General features: G+C 38.3%; 2 protein-coding genes across 2 annotated transcripts; one reads left to right on the top strand and one right to left on the bottom strand.

Annotated features, from left to right (window-relative positions):
• The first annotated feature begins 41 nt into the window (after positions 1-41).
• LOC134661949 (prostaglandin E synthase 2) lies at positions 42-2,310 on the top strand. The gene is made up of 5 exons (XM_063518203.1): positions 42-421; positions 809-1,018; positions 1,100-1,302; positions 1,616-1,828; positions 1,928-2,310. Exons 1-5 carry the CDS (start codon positions 146-148, stop codon positions 2,196-2,198), a joined length of 1,173 nt encoding a protein of 390 aa, XP_063374273.1. The 5' UTR covers positions 42-145; the 3' UTR covers positions 2,199-2,310.
• A 2,565-nt stretch (positions 2,311-4,875) lies between these two features.
• On the bottom strand, positions 4,876-14,936 carry LOC134661608 (uncharacterized). Its single transcript, XM_063517747.1, has 7 exons — positions 14,777-14,936; positions 11,386-11,541; positions 9,617-9,747; positions 7,360-7,615; positions 6,809-6,993; positions 5,739-5,937; positions 4,876-4,997 (listed from the first exon to the last, which is right to left on the bottom strand). The coding sequence occupies exons 1-7, from the start codon at positions 14,934-14,936 to the stop codon at positions 4,876-4,878; spliced, it is 1,209 nt and encodes a 402-aa protein (XP_063373817.1).
• Positions 14,937-15,226: the final 290 nt, after the last annotated feature.

Consider the following 15,226-nt stretch of genomic DNA (forward strand, 5'->3'; position numbering starts at 1 on the left):
ATCAATGTCAGTGTCAGATCCAGATAAGAGGTTGTCAAATAGAAACTGTCTAGAGATAGAAACAGTGAAACCCGATTTTCAGTAACTTTTTCGATTGTGCGACCAGTGGCTTTTAATGAATACAGTATTGAGCGTTTAAATTAAAATGTGGCGTCCAACATTTACTTTATTTCGCAAGATAATCATACCGTCTCTAATGGAGAATGCGAAATTAGCAAAACTATATTACTCTACCAAAGGCCGGCTCCCAAGGTCTACAGCACAAATAACCTTAATCGGTGCGAGTGTTGGGGTCCTAGTCGGTGCAGGGTGGGGTGGCTATACACACTATAAGATCAACGCTAAAAAGCAGGTGGCTCCCATAGAAAATCAAGAATATCCATTCCTTAAGGAAGCACCGAAATACCAAGCTCAGTATAAAGTAATTTTGTTATTTCGTATTTTTTACTTATTTTGAGTTTTGGCATACTGATCTAATGTCAAAGATGAAATCAAGTCCACATTAAGCTCAATAAAGCTTGTTGTGTTGTGGCCACTTAGACAACAATATTTATATATGCATACAGTTTTGAAACAGTGATAAACTTGATAAAGTATATAGCTTCAATCTAGGAGATTTCATGTGGCAAAGCTTTGACCCTTAAAAAATTGTATTGTATTGAACTTTTCTGTGTATCTTAACTCTATGTCCTGCTAGTGTTAGCCAGGCCCTCTCAAATATAATTGTATGTTTATAGACTTGTCATCTACAAGTTATCAAAGTTCAGAGTTGGGCACTGTGTTCATAAGAGAATTTTAATATTTTCAGATCAGTAACGACTTAGACACTAGTAACTTGCAGCTCGTACTATTTCAATACCGCACCTGCCCATTCTGCTGCAAAGTGCGCGCATACCTTGATGCTCGGGGTATCAGTTATGAGGTGGTGGAGGTGGATGCTGTTCTCCGACAAGCCATCAAGTGGTCAGGCTACAAAAAAGTTCCTATTCTATTAGCCAAAGTGGATGGAGGCTATCAGGTATTTGTTTTTATTAAAACTATATTTGTCTTAACATTTTGATGATTCTTTATAACTTCATCTGCATTTTTATTGTTTTAGCAACTGATGGACAGTTCAGCTATAGTATCTGTACTGGAAACATACTTGAGAGACAAAAATTGTCAACTGCGAGATGTTGTGAAGTTCTATCCTATTACAAAGTTTCTGAATGACCAGGGCAAAGAAGTGACTGATGTAACAAATAAGTACTTTATAATGCACAACTCTGTTGTCTCTGATCAAACTGAAAGAAATGCAGAAGCGTAAGTTATTAATTTTTATACTATGTATGTGATATTTATCCAATGCCTAAGAAGGTTGTATTTATTTAGTTATTTGAATTCCAAACCGCTCAATAATATTTTTAACAATTGTTCGGCTCATAAAAAATCATTCTTACTTAAAACTTTGATAGAAATATAATGTGAAACAGGTAGGCAGGTAGCTTTGTTGTATTAACTAGTTTGTGTTACTTGCTTCAGTTTAACTCATAGACAATTAAACTGGCAATTTGTTCCACAGCCAAAATAGAAAAAAAACAGAATGTTATTGTTTTGTTATTATATTTATTTATAGTGAAGAGCGAGAATGGAGGCAGTGGGCCGATCGTGTGCTAGTGCACACCCTGTCGCCCAATGTATACCGAACAGCAGGGGAAGCTCTAGACACATTCAAGTGGTTTGAGGAAGCTGGACGCTGGCGTGAGTCTTTCCCGGCCTGGGAGTGCGCCCTCATGGTCTATGGGGGAGCTGCAGCTATGTGGGTTATTGCCAAGCGACTCAAGACAAGGTAGGCTTTATAATTTTGGTGCAATACATATTTCTCACTTACTTCATTACCTTTGTACCACATTCAGTTTAGTTAGTTAATTTTTTGTTACACTTACAGGCACAACATCAAAGATGATGTCCGTCAGTCACTCTATGACGCTGCAAATGACTGGATGGGGGTACTTAGAAAGAAAGGCACTAAGTTCCTGGGTGGTGGCCAGCCTAATCTTGCGGATATTGCTGTGTATGGTGTGCTGAGCAGCATTGAAGGGTGCCAAGCGTTCCAGGACCTGAGGAGCCACACGGACATTGGGGTGTGGTATGATGACATCAAGATCTCACTAGAACGAAGACAAGGAAAAGTTTCGTCTGCGCTGACACAAGCGTGAGCATTTTCTTGTGACTCTTACCTGTTGTATTGTTAGAGTTGTGTTGAAAGATAGAGATTTGAAAACTTTATTTATAATAATTAGATATTAGAAGCATTTGCGAAAGTGTTTACGTATGAGTTAATTATTTTAACGTCACTCTGCTATGCGTAATGATCGTTTGACGCTGTCCTAGTAGTCCTAAATTAGACGAAAGACCTATGATCACACTGAATACTTACACTAATAAAGGCACAATTCCTAGATACCTACACATAGTCTGTTCTGTGTGTTGTTATGCATTGTGATATGTTGATATTTCAATAAATACTTTGCATTTATATAATACAAATAAACTTCATCAGGTCATATTGTTTCAAAGTCATTCGGGTTTCAGCCGTTTTAGAAATTTTGTCAGCACCATTTTTGATCAGATCACACTTTTAAAATAAAACAAAAATGTTTCAAGTTTGATTATAAACATTTTGGCAAAGGCGACCATAAAAATAAATGATTATGTTCCCACTCAACTTCACGTTTTACAACAAGCCCAAACCTAAGCCTAATCCACATTATTCCACATTAAAACCTTACAAATCTTGCAATGCCTTGCCTAAGCTGTTTTTTTCTTTTTTGCGAACGACAATGACATGATATATCTACTTGGGCTGCAACCCTTCGTTTCCCGGCCATTTATAGTAATGTACCTACTACTATGTATGTAGTAATGGACCTTAGTTTGAGCATAGCTCGTTTTAGGAACGTGTAAACTGATTTCTATTAAAGGTTTACAAAAGTACACTGACGGTACGCTATAACTACATACTTGGAGTGCGGTATAATCCAAGATTACACAGGTCCACCCGCCATCCTGATGACGTCAGAATAGCGGGTGGACCTTTTTCGTTTAACCCGTGGAGCGCCCAGAACCAAGAATAGTATGGAGTTACCATCACACGTGTCTTGGTATGGCCAAAGAGAAATATAGTAAGACAAGAGTGCTCATTCCATACATCAGTTCAGACTATTAATTTCAGTGTCTACATCTAGCATCGAGTAGCGGAACTATCAGTACTGCTACTTGACAATAGATGTAGCACCGACCGGAAAGTCTTATGCTGTTGAGATACAACCCAATGTTTGTTCCACCACTCATAAGGCAGTATGGGCAGTATAGGCGGCGCTGCGCAATTTTTTTTGTATCTGAGGCTCCAACAATTATTATTTTTGTTACAATTGTTAGTGAGCGTCAGGATGGCGGTTGGACCTCAGCGAATTTGAACGAAATATTAATAAACATATTGTACTTTCAGTGTACTTTAGTGTATACCTTTAATAGAATCAAGGTGTACTTCTCACGGGAACGAGATATTAACCCGTGGAGCGCCCTACCATAGAGAAAAAAACACATAGAGTGCTCACTCCATACATGAGTTTTAGTACCAAAAAGACTATTAGCATCTAGCATCGAGTAGCGGAACTATCAGTACTGCTACTTGACAATAGATGTAGCACCGACCGGAAAGTCTTATGCTGTTGAGATAAGACTTTCCGGTCGGTGCTACATCTATTGTGCGGAAACGGACCCTACCTACGCAGTTAAAAATATAAAACCCCCGATAAAACAGTTTAAACAGTATCGCAACAGTAGTGTTTTTCAACGGCTGGTTCTATCTATAGTTAAGAAAATTAAAACACGTTAACTGACACGCACGACTACAGCCCAATATTAACTTTCGTGCATTCCGACGACGTTTATCTTGTAAAGTTGTCAGTAGGCAGTACAAGTCACTCAGAGTTTAGTAGAGTAGAGCAATCAAGTTTAATCTGTATAAAATACGTAACGTAGGTATATAAATAATATGTTATGTATTTAGTTATGCCATGTTGCTAATAAATCCGAACCGGTATTATCCCAACATTGAACATACCTTGTTATGACTATTTTATCAGAATTGTTTGCTAAATAAACAAAAGTCTGTTGATATCTTTTATTTTCTTATTTCTAGATACATGTACATAATAATACTTAATACATAGTCGAAAAGAAGACAATATTACAAATTTTACTGTCTTCCTTTCAAATATTTAACTATTTCCATCGTGTCACCTTTATTAATTAGGCACAACTACTATTTACAACTACCTATGTATAAATATTATTTTAATACAATAAACGAGAACAGACTTTAATATCTGATGAGCGAACCAAATTCACAATCTATAGTTCGTTTTTTTTTAGCATTAGAAATAAGGTAAACAATCTTGATGTGTCTTTTAATTGAAATACACATTTTAAAAATAAGTTACGGCAAATATGTAACAATTATGAATCTAATACGATAATTTATATTCTTCAGCTTTCATAAGTAATAGTTTTTGATTTTTAAAAAGCGTTTTTCAATTAAAAGACATGTCAACATCGCTTACCTTCTTGCAAGTTCTTTCTAATGCTAAAAAAAAACGAACTATAGTTAACGATTTTTTCACTGCCTGATAAAGCCCTTGCTACACGGTCGCCGACAAGCCTTCTAACCGTCTGTCCTTGGTCTGACCTTGGTCAGTTTTGGTCAAATTTTGTTGGAAACAACTGTCTACACGGTCCGTCCAGACCAAGGCCACGCGGTCTGAGGGGCTTGTCGGCGACCGTATAGCAAGGGCTTAAAAGTAGGGTAGTAGGGGTGAGTCCTCACTGTCCTCAGCAGGCCACCTGCGTGTAGGTCAGGCTAAAGCCGCGGTTGGCCACGTCGGGCGCGGTGGTGGCCGTGGCGCCTTCGCTGCCGTCCGTCACCACGTACAGCACGAACGGCTTGGCTCCCGCTGGACACAATTACCATTTATTAGGAGGGCTCATGGGTGAATTGCAAAAATATTGTACTGTGGCGCCCCTAGCATGGCAGTCCCCTCGGTCTTAAATAATTATGTAGGTAACTATATTTTTTGCATAAAGCTTTATTAGGTATAACACCAATGTTAACGAATTATCGTTCAAAAAGAAGAGGAAGCACCGTTTGAACAGATGTTTTAGGTAACTTATTCGATCCCAAGATATAAATGACTTTATTTAGTTATTTGCATACCTTACAAACAAACCACAAAAATATTAAATGCAAACCAAGTGCTTCAAAGAATGGGAAGGAATCAATACAAAAACCGGCCAAATGCGAGTCGGACTCGCACACGGAGGGTTCCGCACCATCAACAAAAAATAGAGCAAAACAAGCAAAAAAACGGTCACCCATCCAAGTACTGACCCCGCCCGACGTTGCTTAACATCGGTCAAAAATCACGTTTGTTGTATGGGAGCCCCACTTAAATCTTTATTTTATTCTGTTTTTAGTATTTGTTGTTATAGCGGCAACAGGAATACATCATCTGTGAACATTTCAACTGTCTAGCTATCACGGTTCGTGAGATACAGCCTGGTGACAGACGGACGGACAGCGGAGTCTTAGTAATAGGGTCCCGTTTTTACCCTTTGGGTACGGAACCCTAAAAACTATTCATTATTAAAACTCACTCTTGAAAATATGACAACGTCGGTTACAGTGAGACACTTACTTTGAACGGTAACGAAGCCCAGCCCGCAGAAGCGGTCGGTGTCGACGGCGAGGCCGGTGTCGACCTCTACAGGGTTGGGTATGACCACGAAGTCCGTGGTGCAGGCGCCGTCGTTCACCGCGCCCACCGTCGTGCCCAGCACGGTGTTGTCCGCGCCCTCCACGTCCCCGGTCAACGTGAACGAGTAGATGTCAGATGTCTTCAAAAATAATAAACATAAAAATAAAAAACATTGATTTTAATTTCTTAATTTGAAAAGGGGCTCAAGTAATATTTCCACTTAAGAGGCAACAGGAGTGGTCATTTCTCCATACAAACGTACTCGACTGTTTCCTCCGTGGGTTTTGAAGCTAGAGCAATGATTTTTTCAACACTTTAATTTTGTCAATTTATAATATGATAGATTAATATTGTCAATATCTGTGTCGGACCGTTTTGCTTTATTTGATATTTTTATTTTTTAAGGCGCTAGAGCCCTTCAAATATGGCCAAAATGACCTAATTGACTATGCCGCAATGAGAGGCGTGGTATTCAAAACTGATATCAATTAGCCAAAAAAGCAAAACGGTCCGACACAGATAATTTCATAATCATTTGGATTTCCAAATTTGGTTACGATTGGTTAAGTTTTGGAGGAGAAAACAGTCGAGTACGAAACCTCGTTTTTTCAGATTTTTACGCAGGATTTTTCGCCTTGTCCTTATCGCACTAGTTAGAAACCGCTTGCGTTAGCGAAACGGGTATATTTACCTAAAATATTTAAGTCTCAGCTCCTATTTCGTCTTAAGCTACTATCGGGAAACGAATGCGAGAAAGTCCGCCAAGAATGCGTACAGACCAACAGAGCACCAAACTCTTGTGAGAGCGCGGTGGTCTCTTTGGTACATAGACGTATTCTATTTTAAGTAGGCATGTGTTAATGTTAATTGGTATTGCGTATTGCGAGTAAATAATTATATAAAATTGTGCCCGGTAGGTGACCGTATATTTTGATTGTTGACTGTCAGAAAGTACATACAGAATTAGAGTGACATGCAAATAGTGGAATTGTTGACTGAATTATAATTACCTGAGAATATTGTATGTCGCAGTAGCCGGCCTCCATCCTGATGCATATCCCGTAGTTCAAGTTGGCGATCTGGCGTGTGCCTGTGACGAGCGAAGCGCTGAGCGCCGTGTTGGCGGCCGAGCCGTAGTTGAAACCGGAGATGGTTCCTGTGGTGCCGGTGTAGTACTGCAGGCAGCCGTTGGGTGCTGAAACGCAATGAATGAATGAATGAATTAAATAAATGTGTTTTCTTTCTTCTTTCTTTCTTCAATGCAGCAGTTAATATCAATAACCAATAGCCGCACAACAGTTGATGGTGGAATGGCAGGCGAGTAGATAGAAACCTGCTAATTAACCGTTACGTCGGCAAACGCTTTAAAAATAGTTTGATGTACTCGCGGCTGATACGGATCCGAGTTTCTCTGGTTGTCCAACCATTAGATAATATTTGTGCCAATGCCAATGGCGAGGTGAATGACGAAGTACCTATCCTATATACTACTATATAGGATTGACGAGTTCGAATGTGTGAACGCAAAAATCCGCACGAATGTATGTTTGAAGGGACTGACCTAATCCAGGGCAATCGCAGGCAATTTGTGTAAGCTTTACATTCCACCGTCTGCTGAATGTGGTACTCGCGGTGGCAGTGATTGTGACTGTGACTGCCGTGTCGTCGTCGAAGTCGACGAAGATGGTCTGGCCGGTGTTGTCGCCGCAGAGTGTTGGCACCTCAGTGTTGCCGCCCGTCACCGTGATGGAGTCCGTCGAGCACACGCCGTCGCCGTCCGGTTGAGCGAGCACCATGTCCAGGAAGTCGATACGGAGCTGGTGGAATAATGACGATTTAACCTTTTCGCTATAGCGTTTGATGGTTGTCTTCGGTCTTTCGAACGGCCAAAGAATACGAAACAAAAGTTGATAACAGTTAATTTCGTGGAAATGTACATTTTGTCATGGAATTCAGTCTGAGCTGGTGAGCTTTACTTAGTTACCCAGGTTGCACAAGCACATCAATGTTAGTAGAATAAAATTATGGCGTTGAGTAGTGCGACTCGAGGCGTAGTATTTTAAAAGAGCACCGGAAGAGTATATAAGTGCGGTGACCGGGAATACCTATTTGTGAACGTTTTTTAAAATTTGTGATACTATAAAACTCTACATAAAACTGCACTCAAGTCCTGAAGGCATACGGCCATCATCGTAAATCAAAGGTAAAAATTAAAATTACTGTTCTGCAAGCTATTTTCGCCTGATTTTCGCCAGTAGAAATAGAAAAAAGCGGCAAATAAAAAAAAATAGTCGTAAGGGAAGGTGTGTTTGTTATATACTTGGTCAACCAGATCTTGACAGTAGAAAAAGGCGGCAAATTTGAAAAATGTAGGCGCGAAGGGATATCGTCCCATAGAAAATTTGAATTTCGCGCCTTTTTTTACTGACAAGATTTGGTTGACCAGCTATAATTTGAATTTCGCGCGCCTTTTTTTTACTATTGACAGTGGGTTTGCCAGAGTATAGATTTTCGATGCGCTGCGAGAGTGAGATGGTAATTCTTCCTCATTCTATAGCTGGTCAAGCAGATCTTGTCAGTAGAAAAAGGCGGCAAATTTGAAAAATGTAGGCGCGAAAGGATATTAGCCCATAGAAAATTTGAATTTCGCGCCTTTTTTACTGACAAGATTTGCTTGACGAGCTATAGCTTTATAGCTCCACGGTGAAATGACTGAAGATTTAATTTCTTTGCCTCTTATGGCAACACCGCGCAATCCAGAGCCGTAACAGACTACCACACCGCGACCGTGGTGCAGTGCGGTAGTCTCATCTGTTAAGGCGAGGTTAAGGCTATTATTATATCCATAACACACTACCGCACCGCACAAAATCTTGGAGCTGGGCTTTTAAACCAGACCATAAAATACAAAAAAAATGGTTCTATTCTCTCGACATTATATCTATGCTCTCGGCCATCTCTCGACAGTGTCAAAAATGTCGGCGGTTTTTTTCGGTTTACCAATGGCTATGAAATATATTAAACTTAAAACTAGAAATTCTATAAATTAACGTGTGCTATGAGTACTATGTAAGTGGTGTATATTTTAGTGTGTACAGTCAGCACTATAAGTAGCGTATCTGACTATGCGTCTAAGGTTTAAAAATAGTAGAAAAAATAGATGTCTCTATATATAAAACAATATTAAACAGAACCTTTGAACGCACACTGTCGATATATTATTATCAGCTCTGTAAAATGGAAAATGTATCGAGGGAGGCGGATACTTTTGGTGCGTTGTTTCGTTCTATTTCTATTAACGCTGACTTTACAAAATGTGGAGTTAAAGACAATTATTCAGTTCTGTTAAGTACCTACTTTTTGTGTGTTTTGTGGTTTGTGGCTTTGATACTTCAATGTGTACAACCATCGTACCTACAGCCTAGTTCAACATTGAATCAGCGGTGATTACAGGTATTGTGTATTCAGATTATATTGCACTGTAAGTATTTAGTAATGCTGCACACTGTACCTACACCTATATGTAGTTATATATTGCCCTCACTGGGACAAGCATAGTCAGACGAAAAAACCGGCTAAGTGTGAGTCGGACTCGCCCACGAAGGGTTCCGTACCATTCCGTAATATCGAGCAAAAACGGCAGAAATCAAGTTTGTTGTAAGTACGAGCCCCACTTAAATATTTATTTTATTCTGTTTTTAGTATTTGTTGTTATAGCGGTTCATGATAGACTGGTAACAGACAGACAGACGGACAGCGGAGTCTTAGTAATAGGGTCCCGTTTTTACCCTTTGGGTACGGAGCCCTAAAAATGGTACCTGACAGATGTTACTGCTGCATCGGTTGACGATTATGCTGCAGGCGGCGCCGCCGGCGTACGCGGCCGGGTAGCCCGGGCTCGTGAAGTACGTGTTGTTCACGTTGGTGGTGCCGCCGCACCCGCGGGCCACTGCCAACAATAGGGATGATGACACATGTTGAATTTTATAACAAAATCTAGTAAAATAGATAGCAAACGAGCAATTTATCACAATAATGTGGATATTAAAATAAAATATTGAAAAATTACAAAATTACAGGACCTGAAAGTTTCAAAATTTAAGGTTTTCTTTAACTTCTAAAAACGGTAAAAGTAAGGGTACCATTCGATTCCTTACATTTCATCCAAAAAAATATTGTATAGCAACTATATACATAAACGCAATATTTCACCGACAAAAACGCAATTTTCTTGTTTTGTCCATACTACAAGATGGGCGATGACGTCACGGCCTCTGGCCGTTTTGGTGTTACTTTAATGCAATGGGTCCCATATAGACATTTGATCCTAAAAACAAACCCGATCGATTGATACCATAAAAAAAAATTAGTCATGTAGCCTATTACACAAAAATGCGTGGAGTCAGACCAAGCTAAGTTGGCAGCGATTTTGATAGCACAGAGTGTGCAAGTGTTATTTTAAACGTTAAACTTCGATGTATATGTGTAACAGAAGTATCTTTTCAACTCCATAGTTTATAAATGTTATTTTTGCGTTAACTTTTTGCGTAATTATTACCTACTACCTACACCTATACCACAGGGCGGACACGCCATAGATCAAAAATGATTTGCGTTTATATGTGTGCGCGGCACGTCTGTACACGCGTCATTGAGTTTCTGACGGAATCCTGACGGAATCTCAGTAGAGCGACTTACGCTCACATTCATGTCGCGGCCTGTCGCGGGCGAGGTAATCCGAATCGGGGCGGGGCGGTGCGTGTCCGTTCTGTATGATAATACTATTACTTATTCTGTGCCTATACGCTGTACCTATCTTTAGATACTTAAATAAAGGTAAACATAATCTACCCTCGGGTCTCTATTGTTTTCCAAACAGTTTTAAGTCAATGTATTGTTTGCCCGCATTTTCGTTAGTCATAATTCATTTGGTTCAGAAACGCGTCACTTTTCAGGCTTGCCATAAAACAAACCTAACCTGACCTATCTACAGGATAATCTTACGAAAATCCTGAAAAGTTAACGGTTTCAATTTTATGACTAATGATAATATGACAAACAATACATTATGACAAACTTTACGGGATAAATAAAAGAGACCCCTCTACCAGCCAACCCCTCTCTCTTTAAGCCAGTTGAGGGTAGATGAAAATGAGAACATTACATGATCAAATAAGATAAGATAAGACAAAATTAACCAATAAATGTCATAACTACCCGAAAATTACAAATTGTTTACTTTTATTTAAATATACCTAAAGGTACAGGGTATAGGTATACTAAAGTCTATTTTTTTTATTCGGTAGACTAAAATGACATTTCATAATATGAACATACAATAACATTTCATTTTAGTCTACCGAGTAAAAAATAGACTTTACTTCCTTACTCCATTCAGCCTACAAAGTTGCCTTCAGGCTTGGTCATCTTTTATATAATTAGCTTTTTGGTCAAAGCTGCAAACGCAATTTTTGTATAGCTGGTCGTTAAACATTGGTACTTAATGACTTATTAGTACAGATAAAAAGAGGATTTAAAAGGAAGTTGGTAACCAATAATTTTATAGGTGCTTTCCATAAATGCTTACCTACGCAGCATCGGCCTCTTCTTGATGCGCATGTCCCAGTGATGGTCCCATTGAGGTCGTTACACTCCCGGCGCGCCAAACACGTGCCACTCAGGGTGTTGGTAGTCGAGCACTCCGTATTCGCAAAGCGAACGATGCTCCCTCCGAATGGAAACACTGGAAATACGATGGGTTAGAGCTGGGGTTCCCAATATTTATCAGCCCACGGCGCACTTGCAAATTTTAATCTTCGGCACACTAACCAGGCGTGGCTCACTCCGCGATTTCGTCGCTTTGCTACAGGTAGCTAAAAAGTACATCCGTTACGCCCCAATTTTGGGGAAAGCCATAAGCCGCGCGTGGCGTTGTCGCCACCTAGCGGCCATATCTGTGCTGATTGCCTCACGGCTTCCCTCTTTACTGTCCAAGGCGCATCAGGGCGCGTTTGGGAACCCCTGGGTTAGAGCGTTAGACAGTGACCGATCCGATAACTATCCGATGTCGGATGACCTTTGGAGAAAAACAGCAGCTAGAAAATACCCTATGGCATCAAGTCCTTTTATTTATGTATTAACGCTTTCTCTTCAACAACAAAATAACAAATAATATAAAAAAATAAAAAGCGGTTAACTTTTTTTATTGTTTTTAGTCGTATCAGACATCTGATATCGGATCGGAAAATGTGAAAATATTTTATTCGCAGGTGCTGGTCTCCGGCCTCTGGGCTAAGGGACTAATTAATACACAATCGTACCTACTCAAAAGACAGTCCCTTGTTTTCCGTCGGTAGGTAAAATTAACGGAGAAGAAAATAATAATGTAAGCCATTCATACATTAGATAAATTTAATATACTAATATATAAATAGTACTTAATGCACTATCAGCAGTCGGGTGTAACTCTTCTTCACTTTAGCGGTAGTTCGTTACGTGATTCAAGCACATCTATACAATGTTTTATTTCCCTTTCCTGTCATGCAATATTTCATGCATGTATAAAATAAATGTGATGATAAGTAATGCTATTATTGTTTCAGTATGATATTGAGACTTAAAAACCTATTTCACATTAATTATCTCAATCTGTAGGCATAACACCGGCTGGTCATTAGTGAAGTGTATCTATTAGGCATTTAACTAAAGTTTAAGACTAAATTAACGTGCCGTAAATAACTGAATAAAATTCTTGTCATTTAACTTAGAACTAATGAGACCTAGATATTCGCTTGTTTACATCGTTTTTGTATTGTGTAAGTAATTAGGTGAGTACTGAGTAGGTAGGCAGTCACTAGTTATGCACAAAAAATGTAACACTTTTGCATTTCGCATTGTACTGCCGCGGTGGTGTAAAAACAACTAATTGCTACGGTTAATGCACACGCAATTAAAAGCAAAATATTAGTCTTACCTTACTGCTTGAAAATAGCGACTAAATTTATATTGTTCAAATATGAATCATTTTAGCCGAGTGTAGGAACAACCACCCTAAAATATCAGGTTAAAAAAAGCTGTGTTTCTAAAATGTTTATTTCTAAAGCTTTTAACCCTTAAATGCATAGTGTTGCCAAATGTCTACAAAGCATTAGACAGCTCACAGATTAAGGGTTAAACAAATTCTATTTGTTCCTGTATATTATTTCAATAGTAAAACTAATGAATTTTCCGAATTATTACATAAATTTACGCAGTATTTTAATATATCAATATTACATTTGTTTATAGACGAAATGTCGGAAAACTTGGAAAACCCTAGAAGTTGATGATTTTTAGTATGTGATTTTGGACAGATTTTTCGGGGTTTGTAATTATTTTATATTTACAAACTTTATCATAGGAACATCATAAATAGTGTACCTTTCTGATAGCAGTTAAGATTTTTCCTATACCCCTTACTATTAGCTATATATTTCCAAAAATATGATTTAGCCTATGCAACTTTTAACACTGATTTCGCAGTGAAAATCGATGATATATTTTTTTTTACTATTTTTCCTAGAAACTGCAAACAATTATGTGATACATATATTAATTTCGGGCAAAAAGAAAAAAATCATGCATTTAAGGGTTAAAGACATCCTAATAATGTATACATATACAGTTTTTAGAAATTTTGTATGTAATATTTTATGCAACTGTTGTTTAAGAGGGGTCAAAAAAGGCGAGTGGCGTGAGTAACAATTTAAGGCGAAGCCGAAAATTGTTAATAAAGACGCCACGAGTATTAAACAACATTGCATACAATACTTTTTCTACGACCAAGCACTTACTTTGAAATGCAATGAAATAATAATAGAAATGGATGATGATGATTGTTTCATGATGTCCTAATGTGATAGATTGTTCAGTGCGTGGGATTCTTAAGGGGAACGAAAATTTTATTATTTTTTCGCTACGATGCACGGTTTAGGAGATACAGCCCTATAAATATTTTTCTTGCTTTATTTTTTATTTTTTTTTGTGTTTTTTAGATATTACTTAGTGGTTTCTTAAAGGGGAACGAAAATTTGATTATTTTTGCACTACGACGTACGGTTTAGGAGATACATCATTATAAAGTTTTTATTTTGGTTTTTTTTTAATTTGTTTTTAGTGTTTTTTTATTAAATATTAATAACGTGATTCTTACAGAGGAATGAACATTTTATTATTTTTGCGCTACGAGGCACGGTTTAGGAGATACAACCCTATAAACATTTTTTTTTTGTTTTTCGTGTTTTTTAAATAAAACTTAGAGGCTTCAAAGGGGAACGAAAATTTGATTATTTTTGCGCTACAACGCACGGTTTAGGAGATACAGCCCGATCAAGATGAAAAAAAAAAAATCGTACCATTAACCAAAACATGTCTTTGGTTCACTCATCTGTCAGAAATGACAATTAAAATTAGGAACAACAATGTATTCCATACAATATTTTTTAAGTGGTGATTACACGAATCGTAAAAGTGCCAGAAAGATACTGCGTGTATGCACAAATACTTTTTGGGGAATAGACTAAAGACTTGTCTTGACAACTATAAGATAGGGGTTTAAAGGTGTGTGCACGACCCTTTAAATGACAAATAAAAGTACGGGAGTAGAAAAATGTAAATAATATACCTATCACAAATCTATTGACACCTAATACACTAAAATTGACTCAGTTGTTTTGGAAACATACGTACTTGGGTACATACATACCTACTCGTACATATCAACACACATACCTATATAATAATAAAATAATTTAGCTTGGGTATATATGTCCCACTGCTGGGCACATGCCTCCTCATATTCACGAGAATAGAATGTGTGTTCTCTACATATTGCCGTAGTCTTGTAAAAAATATGTTTTTTCATTTAAAACGATCAGAAGCCGCTTGTAGATATCAATATCACACAAATCTCGCAGGGCCGTAAAATACAGTGTACTTACAAATCTTTCCTCTTCTGTACCCCTCGTCTTCCGCTTCTCCGGAATCCAGTTCCTCTTTATCAAAATTCCACTCCCTGTTGCTGACGCTCCCTATCGCATCTGAGCCATCGTAATTAACGGATATAGCCAAAGCGGCGATTAAGGAAGACCCCAGTATCATTAAGAAAATGCAACTCATTTTTAACTGCTACCACCACTGTAAACAACACTTGGCAAAAAAAAAAACAGAATATTATATATTAAACATTAGCGAACTTCTTTGTTAACCAAGGCACGGTCCCACTATGCTGAATTTCAATCTGAGGAGTGTAAAACCCTACGTGCAACCGTCACCAAAATGGTAAAGGAGTTGTCAATCATGAATATATAATGTAGGTGATAACGGTTGCCGTGTTTGTGCAAGGTGTTAGGGTTGAAACCGTTCTTCAGTTAGCACCCGCCGACCCGGAG

This window comes from Cydia amplana, chromosome Z (genome assembly GCF_948474715.1).
Source record: "Cydia amplana chromosome Z, ilCydAmpl1.1, whole genome shotgun sequence".
Taxonomy (NCBI): Eukaryota; Metazoa; Arthropoda; class Insecta; order Lepidoptera; family Tortricidae; genus Cydia; species Cydia amplana.

Bases quoted from the DNA above. Each gene is read 5' to 3' on its own strand.
- LOC134661608 (XM_063517747.1), bottom strand. From the start codon at position 14,936: ATGATACTGGGGTCTTCCTTAATCGCCGCTTTGGCTATATCCGTTAAT. The intron at 11,542-14,776 runs GTAAGTACACTG...TCGTATTTCCAG, and splicing joins GTACAGAAGAGGAAAGATTT to TGTTTCCATTCGGAGGGAGC. The intron at 4,998-5,738 runs GTAAGTGTCTCA...AATTGTGTCCAG, and splicing joins GGGCTTCGTTACCGTTCAAA to CGGGAGCCAAGCCGTTCGTG.
- LOC134661949 (XM_063518203.1), top strand. From the start codon at position 146: ATGTGGCGTCCAACATTTACTTTATTTCGCAAGATAATCATACCGTCT. The intron at 422-808 runs GTAATTTTGTTA...TAATATTTTCAG, and splicing joins AATACCAAGCTCAGTATAAA to ATCAGTAACGACTTAGACAC. The intron at 1,019-1,099 runs GTATTTGTTTTT...TTATTGTTTTAG, and splicing joins AAGTGGATGGAGGCTATCAG to CAACTGATGGACAGTTCAGC.